The 18,330-nt window shown below is 47.0% G+C and overlaps 1 protein-coding gene across 1 annotated transcript; it reads right to left on the minus strand.

The window, feature by feature from the left end:
- Positions 1-340: 340 nt before the first annotated feature.
- NEFM (neurofilament medium chain) lies at positions 341-4,348 on the minus strand. The gene is made up of 3 exons (XM_048928265.1): positions 3,236-4,348; positions 2,931-3,055; positions 341-1,801 (listed from the first exon to the last, which is right to left on the minus strand). Exons 1-3 carry the CDS (start codon positions 4,298-4,300, stop codon positions 415-417), a joined length of 2,577 nt encoding a protein of 858 aa, XP_048784222.1. The 5' UTR covers positions 4,301-4,348; the 3' UTR covers positions 341-414.
- Positions 4,349-18,330: the final 13,982 nt, after the last annotated feature.

Genomic DNA, 18,330 nt, shown 5'->3' on the forward strand with positions numbered 1-18,330 from the left:
CTAGTACTGTTTTCTGTTTGGTTTTGGCTCAGTTGGTTCTTTGCATAATACGTCTTAAGTCATTTCTCAGATAAGTCCCTCCAACAGCTCAGGAAATTCAAAAGGTTCCTTTGCACATTTCAACTCATGCACTATTATTAGTATTTTATTTTTTATTTTTATTTTTTATTTTTTTTTTTGTTCCCCAAGCTCTGTGGAGGGAGCACATCTTGAGCCTGCATGCATTCCCCCCCCCCTCCCCTATATTGCACAAAAAAAGTAAAATACTGTGTGTCTGGAGCCTCCATGAGAGAACCCGTTCTGCTTTAAAGCCGTCACTCACATGCATTTTGCAGCTGTCATATGGCTTAACCTTTTGCACCGACCCAAGCTCTTTGATTTTTTTTTTTTAATTTAGCTATAACTGAGTTTAATTCACTCTTTAATCTCTTTTACTACAGCATGTGAAGTAACTTTCTCCACTTTCTTAGTGGACACCAATTTCTCCTCAAAGCTCTCTTCGTGTTCCTCCACCTTCTGAGTGACCGTCACCGACTTTGTGATGTAGGTGGTTGTACTGTCCCCTCCTTCACTTGTGATTTTCTCTGCTTTTTTGGTTACTACAACTTTCTCACCCTTCTCATCGACAGGACTCACGTCGAGGCCATTGGTGACAACGCCCTTCTCTTCCTCCTCAGCCTCCTTCTCCTTGGCCTCATCCTTCTTCTCCTCCACTTCGCCATTCACCGCAATGTCTTCTTTCCTGGCTTCCTTTGACACCTCCACCTCAGCGGTGACTTTTGTTACCTTTGTGACAGTGACGCTCTCCTCCACCACGGCCTTTTCATCTTTGAGAGGGGAGGACGGCTTCTCTGGAGAACGAGGTTTCTCCGGCGTCACCGGCTTCTCAGGAGTGCGGGGCTTCTCTGGCGTCGCCGGCTTTTCGGGGCTGGCTGGTTTCTCTGGGGTTCGGGGCTTCTCTGGACTCGCTGGTTTCTCTGGGCTCACCACTTTCTCTGGGGTTGTTGGTTTTTCTGGGGAGCGGAGCTTCTCCGGGCTGACCGCTTTCTCTGGGGTTGATGGTTTCTCTGGAGATGCCGGCTTCTCTGGGGAGGTCACCTTCGGTGTCGCCGGCTTCTCTGGGGATGCTGCCTTCTCCTCTTCTTTGGCTGCCTTCTCAGCAGCTTTCTCTGCTTTCTGATCCTTTCCTACCTCTGCTCCTTTCTGGACGGCCTTGGCTTGCTCTGTTGCAGGGGATTTAGGGGGGGATTTTGGGGGGGACTTTGCTGGAGGCGTTTTCACTTTTTCTACCTTCGCACCTGCCTCTTCAGCTTTGCCCTTGGCTTCAGCTTCTTCTTCAGCCTCCTCCCCTTCTTCCTTTTCCTCTATTTCTTCCTTTTCAGAGCCTCCTTCTTCTGCAGCATCTGATTTTGCAGCTTCTTCCTCCTCTGCTTCTTCTTCCTCCTTCTCTTCTTCTTCAGCTGCCTGTTCTGCAGCCTTCTCAGAAACAGCTTCTTCCTCTACAGCTTCTCCTTCTTCTGCCTTTTCCTCCTCCTGTTCTTCCTGCTGAGCCTTTGCTGCCATTTCTTCTGCAATAGCTGTGAGGGCATCTTCCATTTCAGACTTCTCATCCTCTACTTTTGTCTCTTCAATGATTTCTTCTACGAATTTGTGCTGGACCTTCAGCTTTGGTGGCTCGATTTTGGTTTTCTGTATTTTAGTGGATGCTATTGTGACTGATGGCTGTCTGTGTGTGAATATGGGTCCAGTGATGCTTCCAGAGAAGGCACTGAATCTTGTCTCCTCGCCCTCCAGCAGCTTCCTAAGGGAATCAGGAAGAAGAAAGAAAATGAGCATAGAAACCCAACCTCGGGGACAGCATTTCCCTCTGTCAGCAGGATGAGCTCAGCGCGTGTAGAATATGCTAGAGCAGACCAGCATCATCCATCGCTCACAGTCCAAGATCTGCTTTTCTCCAGTCAGCTCTTTTGGTAAATTCTCATTGAGCAAGCATCTTTGGGCTTGCTTTGCATGTAGCAAGCATATCACCTTTAGCTGAGCAGTTGAGATTCATCCCTTAGAATCAAAGAAAGTGACTAACTTCATAGGATGCATCACGACTCAGGTGATCTGAGAATGGAGTGGACCCAAACAGAACACTGCTGCTGAGATTTTCAAAGCCAACTAAACATACATCCTAGCTCACTGTGGGCACCCACCTCTCTGTATGGCTCAAAGCAGGAGGCTGCAGAGCAATACAAGTGATACTAGGCAGCAAAGAGCTGCAGAGCCTGTGATGTCTGTTTGCCTCAACAGCCTCGAGTTTACAGGGATGCAAAAGCAGCTTTGTGTTTTGACTATTTTTATATTCAAATGCATGTTTTTCCATCTAAGCCTCTGACCCAGAAACATCAGCAGTTCTGATGAGGGTTCTGAAGTGATACTGGGAGACCAAAAACCTGCCAGGTGATGGCAATAGCACACAGCTTTCCTGCTCCAGATCAGAGTGTGTGACAAAGGAAAGTTGAGCAAGAAAAGCAAAAGTGTTTATGACAAGCAGATTAGCACTGCCTGCTTAAACCATGATCAAGCAAACAGCATCTCTCTCAAGTGAGAAAAAGGAATGAAAGTGACAAGCACTGCTTGCATGGCATATGCAAAGTATCAGGAATTAAAAATAGACTCGTCTACTGCAGAACAGGCACAGGATGCAGCACTGGGATGCACTGTGCACACAGGGAGTTCTGCACCGTCAGAGAGGATGGGCTCCTTCTGGCTTTTCAGACACTTTTCAGTCTGTGCATTCTGAAAGGGTTGCAGTACTTCAGTCAAGCTCTAATTTGGCTCGTGTTCAATGCATACAGATACTTCTCGCTGGTGGTAAAGCATCTCAGAGCAGCCTCTGCAGTGCTATTAATATTCCAGACATGCCCACAACGATCCCCCTGTACCTGTATGCAGCAATTTCGATATCCAGGGCCATCTTAACATTGAGGAGATCCTGGTACTCCCTCAAATGACGCGCCATCTCCCACTTCGTTCCTCTGAGCTCATTTTCCAGCTGATGGATCGTGTCCTGCAGCCGAGACAGAACAAACCACCGTGACAAAGACATACAGAAAGGGAACGGGGAAAAAAGAAAGTTGCAGCGCGACTTTCCCGAAGTCCTTCCCACCCACTGGGCGGCAGCAGCGGATTGGGACCGCACCCCTGTCTTCCCCCCCGCCCGCATCCCGCAGCCCACTCCCCGCAGCACCTGGTAGGTGGTCAGGTCGTTGTTGTGACGCTCCTCGATGTCGCTCAGCTGCCGCTCCAGCGATTCCTTGGTGCCGCGCACCGACTCCAGCTCGATGCTCTTGGACTGCAGCTGCCGCCGGTACTCGGCGATCTCCTCCTTGGCGGATCGGATGGCCTCCTTGTTCTGCTCGGCCGCCTCCGTCAGCTTGGCGTAGCGGCACTTGAACCACTCCTCGGCCTGGTGCATGTTGTGGTCGGACTGGCACTCCAGCTGAGCGCGGATCTCCTTCAGCGCCGTGGTCAGGTCGGTCTTCAGGTAGTCCTTCCTCTCCACCGTGGCGTGGGACGCCTGCAGCTGGGCCAGCAGCTCGGCCACCTCCTCCTCGTGGTTGCCCCGCAGGAAGGCCACCTCGTCCTGCAGCGACTGCACCTTCTTGTCCAGCTCCGCCCGCATCAGCGAGGCCTCCTCCATCTCCTTGCGCAGGGCGCGGATGGTGGCCTCCGTCTCGTCGCGCAGCCGCGCCTCATCCTCGAAGCGCTCCCGCAGCCGCTGGATGTCCTCCTCGATGTGCTCCGAGTCCAGCTGGATCTGCGCCTTCTCGTGGCTCACCTGCTCCAGGGCCCCGCGCAGCTCCCGCAGCTCCTGCTCGTAGGCGTCCCCCAGCTGAGCCCTCCCGGCGTGCTTCTGCCGCAGCGCCGCCAGCTCCGCCTCGATCTCCTTGTTCTGCTGCTCCAGGTAATGCACCTTCTCGATGTACCCCGCGAAACGGTCGTTCAGCCCCTGCAGCTGCTCCTTCTCGTTGGAGCGGCTCAGCTTCAGCTCGGCCGCCCCGTTCAGCAGCGAGGACTGACTCACGTCGAGGCTCTCTGCGGAGCTCAGCACGGTGGAGCCGTAAGCGGTCCGCGGAGCGCCGAGGTTGGTGCGTTTGTAGGACGAGGACACGGTGCTGCCGGAGCCCCGCGACCACGACTGCGAGCGGAAGCCGCTGGACGGGGACGCGCTGGCCCGGCTGTACGTGGCGCGGGTCTCGGTCATCACCCTGCGGTACGAGGGGTTGCCCAAGGGCTCCATGGTGTAGCTCATGGCGGGGGCACTCGGGGGGTGGCGGGCGGGAGCGCAGCGCTGCTCTGGCCGCCGCCGCCCCTTTTATAGCCCCGCCGGGCGGCTCCGGGGCGGCCCCGCACACGTGTGCGAGGATGTGTCCGCCCCCGGCCCTTCCTCAGCTCCGCCCCTCAGCTCCGCCCTCCCTTCCGCTCCTCCCTCATCCCATCCCATCCTTTCCCGGCCCCCGCTCCCTGCTCCCGACTCCCCGACCCCCGCTCCCCCTTCCCCCTGCACCCTCTTTCGTCTACACTCCTTCCCCCCTTTACCCCTTCCCTCCTTCCCGCTATTTCCCATTCCCTATTCCCCATCCTCTTTTTCCTTTCACTATCCTCATTCTCCTCTTCCCACCTTCTTGTCTCTTTCTCCCTTCTTTCCTTCTCCGTGTTTCTTCACTCATGCCTCATTTCCCTTCTCCCCTCTCCTTCCTTTAGATCTTCACTTTCTTTCATATTTTTCCTTTCCTTTCCTTTCCTTTCCTTTCCTTTCCTTTCCTTTCCTTTCCTTTCCTTTCCTTTCCTTTCCTTTCCTTTCCTTTCCTTTCCTTTCCTTTCCTTTCCTTTCCTTTCCTTTCCTTTCCTTTCCTTTCCTTTCCTTTCCTTTCCTTTCCTTTCTTTTTCCTTTCTTTTTCCTTTCTTTTTCCTTTCTTTTCTTTCCTGTTCTTTCTCCGCCCCCGCAGAGGCCATGGCGGAGCGCAGCGCGGTGCCGCCCGCGATCAGCGGAGCCCGCAGGGTAGGGCCGGGGCCGGGATCGGGGTTTCAGCACAACGGACAGCTCCCGCGGGGCTCCGCCGTTGGCCCCGGGCGGGGGGTTGAGTTGAGGCCCCAAGGCGGCCCCCCCTCCCAACCCCCCCTCGTCTCCCCCCACCAAATCCCCCTCCCCAGTTTCCTCCCCTCAGGCAGTAGCTGACATTTGAAGGTCAAGAAAGTGTCCGGGGAAGGGAGACTGCGTGGGCAGCGGGCGGCTTTGCAGCACTGCAAACGCTATGGGGTAGGGGCTGCAGGCGGGGCAGTGCTGGAAGGCTCCCTGCAGTCCTGGCTCTTGGTTCTTTCTCTCGCTTTCATCCGCTCTTTTCCTCCCCCCTTCTGCATGTTTCCCCGTAACGCTTGGTGCATTGCTTAGAAATAATTTCCCCTACTTTGAAACATTGCTGAGAACAGTGTTTACACGGTGCAGACTTTCTGTGAGCTGCACACGGTGACTTGCACTATCTGACAGCCTGACTTTGAACTCCTCGTGGATGGATCAGCTACACGGGCAGTGGATCAGTAAACTGGAAAATAAAGAGACGGATAAATAAATAAATAAATTGCTGGTGCTGGAAAAAGCACTGCACTGCTACAGCTCCATTGCAGTGCAAAGCTGCAAAGCTGAGGGGGTTTGGGTTTAACTCCTCGTTTGGGAAGGTGCTGAAAACATACATCTGCCTGTGTTCAGCAATCTGTGAATTTTTAAGGCGATTTGCTAAGGGACAAAATCCTTCCCCCAAATTCTCTTTCGGCACATGCAGCTCGTGGTGCTGCTGCTGCTGCTGCGGAGAGTTGGGGAACTCCGAGGGACAGGGTTAAACTTTGCAAACCACATGGAGAGTCGGACCTCTGCTGGCTCATTAATATGATGCTGTCATAGGACTGCAGCACTGCAGTCGGTGGAGAAGTCAGAACTATGCGAGGTTTCTGCTGGGCTGTATTTGCAGGCATGGGCAGCCAGATCTGCTGTGTAACCTCTCTGGAGCTTTATATGGCAAACAGAGACAGAAGGTTTTCTGATAATCAAAGCAATCAAGGATTCTAAATCTGTCCCATTAATTTTGGTAGTTTTCTCCATAGGCAAACAGCATCCCTTTTGATTTGCTTGGAAGTCAAAACAAAAATGCTGTCTATTATGGCATTGCATTCTCTTTCATTTTAGGGGAAAAGATAAGTTATGAGCTGGTTTATTGCTCTTTTTTCCACTGATAAGAAAATATACTGGGGGGGAGGGAAGAGCCTGCTTTTATACATAGATAAAACTTAGAGGAGAAGCAAACATATGGTTAACAGAAGTGCTTGGCAATTTTTATTATCCTTTTAATGCTCTGAAAACAAATTAATGGAGTTGAACAGTGAGTTAAGGAGGGGCATCTGAACTTAGTGACAGAATTCCCTTTAATTACATACATTGAGGCATGGACTCTTCTAAATCCATCTACCCTGTATGCAAAGTGAATTGTTGCTTTATAATCAAGCAGTGATAGCACTGGATTTATTTACTGCGTACTGAAATCCAAGCAGTGCAATCTTTTATAGAATACAATAATATTCATGCTATTGACTGCCTTAAAAATGAAGCTATTCAGATGAGAAAAGCTCTTATGCATGCAGCATTCACAGGCATGTAGGGAAATCCTGAGACAGGGGACATGGCTTTCATTTAAATACATTCTTGTCATATGCAATTATGGTCAGAATGAGCTGCAGGTGGGCTGTGCTCCTGCTCTGTGATCCTGAAGGTGATCTGAAGGTTAGAATGAGTCAGGGAAACCAGCTGAAAAGATTGGATCGCTTCTGATGAGCACCCAACTCCTCTTTACCCGCATCCCTTTTGGAGGTTTTCAAATGAAGACGAACATTTCTGCTCATGGAAAACTTTCTGCCTCCAAGTTTAATGAGAGCTGCTGCTCTGGGGCAAACAGCAACACAGTGGAACGAGGCATGGGAGGAGCAGGCACTGCTCAGAGCTGGGGATGGGCCAAATCGATTCTCATCTTTATTACACACTTCTGACAAACCTGCAGTAAAGAAATACTATAGAAGGATGGCACTGAGTTCTGCAGGTTCCTTAAAGTGAGGGAAATGTAGCACAGGAGGTGGAGCTGCACAGCAGCCTGGCTGCTTCCAGATAAAGAGGTTTAAAATGTATTCAGCGACGATGGACTAACTTCAATGGCTTTGAAAAAGTGATAAAATCAGACAAAGGGTTTTTATTTTTTTTATGGAGAGACAACCAGATTTAGAGCACTGGGGAGATCATCCAATGGAGATGGGTGGAACTATCAAAAATATTTACCAGTTTAAAGACATTTTCTCCTGGTGAGTGGCTGCCTGTTTGTAATAAAGTCAGACTTAAGCTTAAGCTCAAGAAATTTAAGCCTAAATAAATATTAGTGACATTCAACAAAGGTGTAACTTCAGTAGGAATTGTGTCAAGAGAAGGAAGAATAAAGCAATGGGAGTTTGGTCCCCCCTACATCCCATAGCATAGGGCAAAGTCAGGCAGTGTGACTCTCACTTCTGCCAATCTGTATCAGCAGAAGACCTGGCACCTTGTCTGATCACCATAAACTGCGAATAAATAATGGCCCAGATAATCAGCTGCCATAAATTGGTCCCATTCCAGCAGTGTCAACAGAACAAGGACGCCTCAGTCTGGCTGAGGATGCCCTAATAACATTTATACACAGACAGCTTTAGGAGAAAACGTTTAGATTTATGCAACAAGGGCCTGATCCCATATATATCCTATATATATGATGCTGGATATCTTCAGTCTCACCCACGCAATGAAGGGGGTGCAATGGGATCCATGCAATGCAAAGGGGATGAAACAAAAAGGACTCAACTGTGGGCATTTTGCTTTGGCACATCTCAGTCTCTCTGGACACGGGGATGAGCAGAGCCCAAGCGATGCAGCGGGGGCTGTTTGGTAACACAGCACAGCACAAAGCACAGAGCTTTGAAAAATTTATACCTGTTTTCCTTCTGCTCTGCATTGGACTTTCTCAAGGCAGAGCTCCAAGGCAGCAGGGTTTGCCTAACGCCATCCCACTTTATGTTGTTCTTCAGACAGTGGTCTCATTTCAGAGCCTTCAATCAAACATTTCCAGGTGCTTGCAGTATTTTCTTCATGCAGGAACTCATTGTGTTGCATCTGAAGGTAACAAATTCCTGAAAGCACAGTCCTACAGCAACATTTACATTCACTTTATGGAGATTCCTTACAAATTTCTGCAGATCATCATTAAGCTCATTGCTGCTATTCCCTTTCCTGTATTTATTTGCTGCAAGAGCAGTTATACTTACAGAGCTGATTTTCACTCCATGTCAATACCAAGAGGATCTCACAGCTAGGAGCTTCAGTAATTTACTGACTTAAAACATCCAAACTTCAACACGTTTTTCATCAATGTTTTCCTCGCATTTTGAAAACACTGCACTGCACATCTTGATTCCTACCAGACAATTATTTGTAGATTCCCATAGCAGAAAAACCAAAACGTGACAAAGCAGAAATAAAATTGTCTGGAACAGCTTTTTTAGGTAGAAAGTCTGGAGGTGAAAGTTAATGACATAATCCACAGTGAATGTGCGCCTTTGACAGAAAGGGAATGGGGTGACAACGCTGAGCCTCATTTTCCCTCCTGGTGCTCTTCTACAGCATCAGCAGAACAGAATGACCCCCACTGCTATGGCTCTGTTGTGATGCACAGTGAGGTAAATGGATTTGGGTCCAGATGGGCCATCAGCAAATGTCCAGCCCAGCCTCCAATGAGACCAAACACGGTATTATATCCCCTAAAAAAGAGTCTGGAACAGAGAAGCATTGTCAGAGTTTGCATGGTTAAAAACAAACACCAGTGGGGCACTGCAAAACTATTTGAGAGAACTGGAGTGGGTGGGGAGAACACGATGGGTGAGCTGGGGAATCACTGCTCTGTGCCCAGGGCTTGGAGAGCTGCAGCACTTGATGTCACAACTGAGGTCCATCAGCTTCACTTGCCTGTCTGCTTGTAATTCAGACCACTTCTTGATCCCATGCTGAACTCCATGCTGAGCTTCACATGTGATGTCTCTGTAAAGCCGTGGCTCTGATAAGAACTGGATGAGGAACTGCAGTCTGCAATAACCTGCTGCCTGCAGTGGTAACTTGCAGTTACAGATAGCAGGAAGGCAGGGAAATGAGATGGGGAGTATCTGCTGATGTTCTCTAATCAATAGGAAGGAAATGGTTGCTCTCAGGCTCTCCTATCTGTATTCAAAGCATTAAATCACCCAATTCTGCCTTCTGATCCAGGCCCAAAACAGCCCCAAGGATGCGAAGGATCAGCTCTGCACTGCAGCCCAGGTGAAGAAAAACTCCATTTTAATTGGCTTAGATGGAAAGCAAAGGAAATAACTCATCTTTGTTCCCTCTGCGCTTCTGTGCTCATTGCTTCATGGCTCGTTGGTCATTTTCCCTCTGTGTATTGTTATTCTCTGGCACATCAAACCAATCCGCCCTGAAAGTCGCCGTACAGAAAATAGCACAGGTCAGGGGAGCAGCCTTTTGGTGATGGAGTGATCAAAAATAGCTCTTCCTACCTAGTTTTGAGAGGCTTTTTCCTAGCCTCCCCTTTCCAAAAATATCCCTTTGAAAGGTCTCCATTGCTTCCTCCTGCAGGTACTTTTCCTGAGGCCGTGCACAGCGTAGGGCAGAACCATTTCCAGGGTGTCAGATTAAAGGGTGATGCTCTGAGTGCGTGGCCACCCCTCTGCAGGCAATCACTGGGCTAAATATGGCAGCTGTTCCAGTTTGTTTGTGGCATTGGCTCCTTTGTATGCATTTGGGTTTACGTCCTGTGTTTTATCAGCTTTTGCTTCAGTACTTTCTGTGCAAAAAGCAATCGCTGTATCCTGCTTCCCCTCCATGACATTTGACTTTTCTTTCTTTTATTGACTTGTGCACTTAAATATGGATGATTCTCATGTTAAAAATAAAGAAGCCTGATGCAAGAAAACACGTTCTCCCCGCTAGTCTAATTTGTATCTAGGTTAATTGCTTTCCTGGTGGATGTTTAATTGATTCACGTAGAGAAACCCAATGGAAAGCTGTATGACGTTGACGACTCTTTATAACTGCAGTGACTCCCTTTTCTTTTTAATTAGTCCTAAAGAAGGAAGCTACCTGGTGGAAGGCTACGGAGATCTCCTAGGGGTGATGTTTTGGCCTTTTCTTGCTTAGATTCTGTACATAACAATGTTTTTTGTTTTTTTTTTATGCAAACCTCTACAGTGAACATTGAGCAGAGATGGAGTGGTTTTTCAGGTAAGGACTTTTTATAGCAAAATGAAGAAACAAGGGACCATGAAAGTGGCCTTGATTGGAGGTCTTACCTCGTGCAAGGGCTTCATGGGGGGAAAATCTGAGAATTTCATGCTCTGAATTATCCATTTGTCTGAGGAGCCGTCCAGTGATTCTACTTTCCATCTAATTACAAGAGCATGTTGGTATTTTACCTCTTCACACTCATTGCAATGAGTCCTGCTTGGCTTTCTGGCCTAACCAAATGCCTGTAGCCACTGAATATTGCTGGGACCACGCCGTAATCTGCAAATGTACAACTGCAAGAGGGCGTCACTTTAACTTCACTTACACGAGGGCTGCTGTAGCAATGGGAGCAGCTCTTATTTGTTGTCCACGTTTCACTGCATCCCCTTTTGAAACTGTTCCTTATCCACCCATGAACTGAGAACGCTGCCCGGTCCTTTCATAGTAGAAATGTGCACTGTGCATATCGAATTCCTGATCTCTCTTTGAATTTAATGAGGAATTATGGGGACAGGCGTGCTTTGTAAGGTATTCCTTCCATTTTTAAGACTGCATACAGAAATCTGAGCTGCTTTTTGGCCAGAACGTCAGCTCAATTTCTCCAGCCGTATAACATCTGAAGAATATTCTCAGAAGAAATATCTATAAGCTGATTAGGAGGGGAGCAATAAATACAAATTGAATCGAATCATGCAGACACTTGCAGGAAGAAAATCAATAATTTTAGTAATGCATTTTGCAAACTCATTTTATTGTTAAAAAAAATACATATATATGTCTATATATAGCTCCTTAGAAGTCTTGATGAAGCAATCCTCCTTCTTGTCTCAAGGTTCTCAGCTGCACTGAAGCTCTGAAGTTTTTAAACAGATTTTAATGCAGAATATACACACGAGGTGGACCAGAGGTGCCCATCCAAAGGTGCACTGCCCCGTCCAAAGGGATAGAGCACAAGAGAGATTTTATAGGGAGCTGCCCGTGGAAAGTCTGAAATGATTTCATAATGTGATTTAAACATGAAAAAAAAAAAAAAAAAAAAAGGTAATTTTTAGTGCTTTAGTGTTGTATTTTTTTTTTGTCATTCGTGACTGCTTTGGATGATCAATCATTTGATTATATCAATGACTGTGGATTTGCGGTAAGACAGGAGATTGTTTTCAATTTGGGATGGAAGGAAAGGTCTTCAAATACATGGTTTTCTAAATTCAGCAGTATAAAATGTAATTATATATTCACTGGGAGAATTACATTCGTTGGAGTCCTGGAGCATTTCATTGCTCCGTCGTTTCTGCTCTGTGTGTATTTGAATGCTCATCTATCTGCACATTCCCCACGCTGACTTCTTTTCTTTCTCTCCCCCCATTGCAGGTGAGTGTGAGAAGGACCTGCAGGTATAGAAAAGATATCAGTGTACAGAAACTCACATGAATGTCAGCAATGCTGTGCTGCAAGACCACGACATGCAGACTTGGTAGAATTTGCCGCATTGCTTTTTATTTTTGTTTTATTTTCAATTTTAAGATTAGTCTTATATCTGCACTAAGTGGCTCCATCACAATTAAATGCATTTAGAAAACACTTTCCTAAAAGAATCTGAGTTATCACCCATGAATTTCAAGGTCTGTCAATTTACAGCATCATCCCTTGAATGGCTCCTTGTGTGGGCATTGCAGGTTAGGTCTGAATTTTCTCAATGTAGTCAAATGTACATTTTAGAATTAAAGAACAAAGCAAACAAAACTCCCCCATCTGATCTCCTAACCTGATTTTCTTTAATAGCCAATGGGAATTATTTAATGGTTGCGGAGCCCGAGAGGATGCTTTATCTAATAACCCCACCTCTTCTGATATGCCATAGTCTGTTCTCATCCCTTCCCCCATGTCACTGCCTTGAAGTGACCTCTCACTCATTATACCAGTGGCCACGATGGCAGCAAGCAGTTCCAGTGACTTACACTGCTTTTTTCCTACTGATTTTTCCCTTTTCAAAGCATTGCTCTCTTCTACTGATAGTAGAACCTGCAGTTCTGTAGGTGCTGCTGTTCCCTTGTTCCTATGTTGAGAAATGTCAAAATGGTGAGCTGGGGATCCTGCCTGCCCATGGTAACGTTTTTCAGCTTTTCCATGCTCTCTGGAGCCAGCAGCTCTCTTCTTTGTCCTTAGATTGGCATTGATTGCTGACGTCAGCTGTACATCGCTTGTGCTTTGAGTGGAATTCAATGGGAGTTTCCTTAAGGTTGGGCTTGGGCAGCCAGCAAGATTTCACTGGGCTTTAATGATCTTGTCCAAGGTAGAAACCAATTGATGAAGCTCACCTCTGGTTCAACAGACCTTGCACTGCCATAGATCATTCTCCTTAACTATCTTCCCCCCAGCCAACAGCTTATTCCGAATGAAACAGTCTATCCTGGTATCTCAGCCGTTTGGGGAATCCAGGCATTTTCCATACACTTTGTGTATTAGGGAGCAGTGGTACCTGCATGCTGTAGCTGCTTGGTTGCAGCACATCAGGCTGTAACTTAGATTACTTGTGCAACTCCTTCCATCTGTGCAATCAGCACTGTTTGTACAACACAGACACAAACTGTGGAATATTTTCCATGTGTGTGCAGAGCCAGTGAGCCTGCTTTCAATCTTCATCCGTGAGCAGTTATTTCAATAACTGCAGTTCTTGCTAATAAAATCGTTATCCCAGCAAGGAAGTGGCATGGTCTGCATGGTGGTCAGTCAGGACTCTGCATCTGGGCCACCTGGAAGCGCAGAGCTGCGGCTGCATCGTTCCGTCTGGCTGTGCTCCTGTTCCTGCCTAATGAATACAGAGATAATGAGACTAATGAAACTGTCCTCATCACAATGCACTTGAGATGCACTGATGAGAATTGCTAGATTAAAGGCAGGCCTTCTTATCATCTCTCAGTAATGAGAGCAACTCATGGATGAAGCTCTCTCCTTCTGCCTCGGTCTCATCTCTAGCTCCACAACAAAGCAGGTTTTACTGGCGGTGCCATGGGGTGTCCATTGAATGAGGGCTGTTATGGACACAGACCGATGCTGTCAGCTCTTCCCATCTTAGGGAAAAAAAAAAGTTTGCTGGGCATCCATTGGATTTGTGAAATAAAGTCGGTATTTAAAAACACCTTTTTCCTCTCCTGAATATTCCGGTACAATTATTCCATCATCAGCACTCTGCTCCCACCAGAAATAGGGCTGAACAGACCTTTTATTACTCCACACAGAAAGTTGTGGCTATTGCAGATTCTTACTCAAGGGGAAGGTGATCCAGCTGCCTCCAGCCCAGGGAGATCACTGCTCCATTTTCTGCACTGCCAGCAGTGATTGCTGCCCCTGGGGCTGCTGAGATAATAACTCTACTGTGCAGCATTCGGCTCAGCAATTTGTTTACTCGTGTGGTGCATTTATTAGATTTAAATCTTCTCCATCTCTTTGCTAAACCCTAATTACAGCAATATTTAAAAACGTCGCTGTGAGTTTAGTGGTTTTGGAAACTTTTGCAAGGGGGGAATGAGCAAATTTGTTGGGTTGAGTTTTTAGCGCATTTCCATCTTAAGCCAAAACCACCCTTTCAGGTCTTGGGTTTTAATTAATTCAACTAATTCTTCGAACAGGTCTGTAAATAAAAAGGTGCGATATGAACACTTCTGTCAAGATGAAAAGCTGTAATGAAAAATTAATGATTCTCATCAGCTGCCTGGCTTCTCTGATGCTTTGTCCTGACGCAGGCTGGTTGCAAGGAGAAATAACTCTGGGACTCACGCCAAGCTGCTTTGTCCAGAAGGAGCCTCATTACATTTCGAGACGGTCAGCTTGGTTGGTTTCCCACCCAACGCTCTGCTCACTGCCTTCAGCTCCTGGCTGGTGACTGACCTTGCGCAACTTCATTCTTGCACCAAATCCTCTTTATAAGAACAGCTTGATGACAGTGTTTGGTTTTTGTCTGAATGCACCCAGCTTCTCTCCCAGAAAACTGTGGAGATGCATTCTCTAACCCCATACCTGTTGTCATTAACAGGAGAGAAGCCGATGATGGCTGGTGCTGCTTTAAACATTGCCCCATGTAAGGCCATCTTTTTTTTTTATTATTTGTACTTACTGAAAAATAGTTGGATTCTTTTGGGATGATCATTTCTCACCATTTTTCTGCATTACCTCTTCAGAAGTGGAGAATCATAGAAGCCTCTTGGCTGAGAAATACCTCCATGATCATTAAGTCCAGCTAGAATCATTAAGGTTGGGAATGACCTCCATGACCATCTAGTCCAGCCACCAACCCATCCCCACTCATAGAATCATTAATGTTGGAGAAGTTCTCCAAGATTCCCAGGTCCAACCCCAGCCCACCCCCACCATGCCCACTAACCGCGTCCCTCAGTGCCACATCTCTGTGGTTCTACAGGGGAGTGACTCCCCGTTGCCCTTGGCAATGAGCTCCAATTCTTGGCCCATTCAAGCACCTGGCATATTGCATTGCTTTGTACTTGGGTTGGGTGGTTTTAGAGCAAACTGAGTGGTTGAAAAGCAGAATTAAAGTGTTCTCCAGAGCCAGACCTGCCTGAGTCAGCACGAGCTGGGCTGGAGTGTTCCTTCCAAAAATCCCAGCTACCGCTTGATGAATTAAACATGTCCCAGCCTTCTCTTCATCAGGGAGCTCACCACTATTCTGCTTTCTAGGCTTTTTTTTTTTTTGTTCCATCCACAAAATGTAGAAACTGGGAAACCCTTGGTGTGCAGCTTATGAACGCTGAGGTTCTTCTGATTTCCGAGGAAAGGCAGCTGAGTGCAGAGGTGTGCATGTTCTTAGATCCTGGTTGCAGGAGGGGATTTTCTCCTTTTCAGCCTAAGGAAAAGATGGAACACTGCTGAGCTGCACAGGAGTGGTGCATCAGATGTGTGAGCATCAGATGTCAATAGGAAGAGAGGTGTGGAGGATGTTCTGGGTGATAATGGATGTGTCTGAGTGATAATGGGCTTGGAGCATGATTAATGGTAATGGATAGCATTTATATGTGATGCAAGGAACATGTTCTGAAAGATATGAAAATAGGGTACTTTTTTAAGATACTGAGTTTTAAGCTCTGAGGACAAGACACAGGAACTACTGTGCAGTTATTTCATGCATTTTATCTATGGAAAAGCTCTGCTAATTAGAAGCTTATGAGGACTGGGAATTCTGTGGCCAGTTTTATTGCCATCATGACAAATGTATGACATTCCATCCACTTGGCAGTATCCTCAGGCTGATATGGCAAAATAACAATTTTTAATTTGGTTTCGGTGCATTGAAATCCAGCAGCAGAGCTCAGATAAGACAAATAAAACTGAAGAGTTCTGCAGGGGGTGTGAAAACCCAGGAAGGAGATTGCAGCCCATGGGGGTTGAAGAACAGCAGAGAAGCTCTTCTCCTGGCTCTGATGACTCTGATGGCTCTGATGGCAGACAGGGATGCTCCTGGGGCTGGAAATCTCAGATGCATTTGTTAAACTGGAAACATCATTTTCCCATGCACAGTAACGTTACAATTCTTCAGAGCGATTGTGTGCAATGCTGCTGCCCTTGCTGGCTTTGCACCTCTGGATATTTATAGATGATGAACTACATGTCATGTTACTTCTCTGGTAACAAGACAAGGAGAGAAACATCTGTGTCTGCACCATGAAATAGTTGCAGTATGCTGCACACTGCTTATTGTTTGCCTTGATTTGTGCTCCTTTGGTATACATGTATTGATGCTCACTGTATACTTCCCACTGAAAATCTCTTGGCTTGCCACTTGCCATGAATATTCATCAACCACATTCGAGACAACTTCCCTACTATGGCAAATATTTCATTACCTTTAATTCTGCTGTCTTGTGATTTATTTATTTTTTCCAAAAGAAAAAAGGCTGTAGAGTCTTGTGAGAATATTTTGAGAGAGGAGTTTCATTGCTGAATTCCTCAGAACTTCAGGTGCATTGAGTTGTGGTGGAAAAAGCTCAGGTGCATTTATATCACTTCTCAAGGGGTTGTGTGCTGGCCATCAAAGGTCTCTATGTATTGATGGAAGGGCTGAACAATAGGGCTATAGAGAATTATTTTGTTATAGTTAAGGATACAGGCACTGAGTTGTGTCTACAAGAGCTTTCACTGCCTTGCTACTGCACTGCAGCCACAGCACTGCATTCCCTCCTCCCTTCAGCTGAACTGACACAAGATGCAGAGCTCAACACACAGGGGAAGATCACTGATGAGCTGCCATTAGTATGCATGGAAATTAATGTGTGACACAAATAAATGAAGGCTGAAGTGGTCCAGGAAAAGCCAGCAAGATGAATAACAACCAAGGGCTTTTTTCTGTGGTGGCTGAATCTGACTCCACAGACCTTTCGCCTCCCTTTTGATGGTTCCCATTAGGTTTCTGACCATCAGCATTTTACAGTCCCCTTCTGCATTGACCCTAAAGACCAAAGCTTGAGATGGGATTAATAATAGCTCAGATCCAGCCCCATCTGCATTAGATGACTTCAGCTTTGCAGAGCCAATGCTAATTAAGCCCCTGGACCCAGCACTGTTAATGGCACAGCTTCCTTGATGTATTCTGAACAGAATTAGCTGAAGTGTTGCAGTGGGTGACTTGTCCTCAAGGGCTGCAGGGCATGGAACCGAAGGGGAGGTGTTGTGTCCCGGATTCTGCCTCCTCATTTCAGTTCTGTATGCTTCTCTTTGGGCAGGGGACAGCCTTTCTGTCTTACCTCTCTGAAAACACAGGGATGCTCTTGCAGGGGACGTCACTACTCACCCAGAGACCTTTCCTTTCCTTTTGCTTTGATACTTGATTGCTCTGATGCATCAGCACTCAATTTCTCCCCTTCCTGCCTGCCTTCTCTCTCCTCTCTGGTTATCACCACTCTTTTTGCTTGCTTGCTGACCTTCTTTCCTATCTCTACAGCGGTGCCCAAAGCTCAGTGGACCTCTGCTTTATTGCTGTGAAAAGCATCACATTCACACAACACAACCATATTTATACAACACTCACAATGCGAATTAAACACTCACCAAGAGCCCAGACTCCCCCTAACGATCCCAGTAACCCTCTGCACCCCCCAGTTTGTAGACCTGTCACTGGGAAGCAATGTGGTGCAGTGTGACCATGCCCAGAGCAGCTCAGGCAGGGATGCTGCTCCCCAGCATTTTTCATTAATCATCCTCAAAAAGATTTAAAGGGGAAGCAGAAGGGGTCAGTAACTTTATGCCTCTTCCACAGATGGAGACACTGAGCCAAGAGAAGAATGAGAATTAGAAAAACAGGACTTAATGAGTCTCGTGCCCTGCCCGTTAGGAAACACTTCCATCTGTTCTACAGGGAATCAGCCACTGATATTCTACCAGATAAGCTGTTCCCACCTCTTTTGTCAGTGCTGGCATATTTACAGTACTTTGCTGGCACATCCCTTGGGAATTACAGGCAGATCCTCTCCAGCATGGTGGGAACAGGCGCATCACACTCCATGTTCCTGTCTAGAGGCTGCTGGCAAACCTCGACTTGGAGTCAATCAAGGCAGGATTTTATAACCACTTCTACCCCCACCCCTTCTCACATCCCTTATTTGCATCCTTCAAAGCAAGATGATTCACATGGTATAGTAACCTACATTTGGCTTGGCACCACTTAGGGGCTATATATAGAGGACAGAGTCACCCTGCTCCTCCTCGTTGATCCTTTTTGCTTTTTTCCAGGCATGCCCATGGTTCAGAGGGAGCTGAGAGGTTAAAAGAGCCATCTGACGTCGGGTTTGGTTCAGGTCTGCTCCAGGGCTGAGGTCAGGTTGGTGACTTTCGTGGCTTCCATAGCTATGGAAGAGCTCTGAGTGCACCCTGAGTGCTCTCCCTGCAGCAGCCGTCTCTCTCTGAGCTGTTTCAGATGGAGAGCATAAAAACATGGGCAGGCA

The sequence above is a fragment of the Lagopus muta genome, chromosome 27, assembly GCF_023343835.1.
Source record: "Lagopus muta isolate bLagMut1 chromosome 27, bLagMut1 primary, whole genome shotgun sequence".
Classification (NCBI taxonomy): domain Eukaryota; kingdom Metazoa; phylum Chordata; class Aves; order Galliformes; family Phasianidae; genus Lagopus; species Lagopus muta.

What these genes read in the sequence shown, in the direction of transcription:
- NEFM (XM_048928265.1), bottom strand. Translation starts at nt 4,300, where the DNA reads ATGAGCTACACCATGGAGCCCTTGGGCAACCCCTCGTACCGCAGGGTG. An exon ending in ACGACCTGACCACCTACCAG is followed by an intron (nt 3,056 to 3,235) that starts GTGCTGCGGGGA and finishes TCTCGGCTGCAG; the next exon opens with GACACGATCCATCAGCTGGA. An exon ending in ATCGAAATTGCTGCATACAG is followed by an intron (nt 1,802 to 2,930) that starts GTACAGGGGGAT and finishes TGATTCCCTTAG; the next exon opens with GAAGCTGCTGGAGGGCGAGG.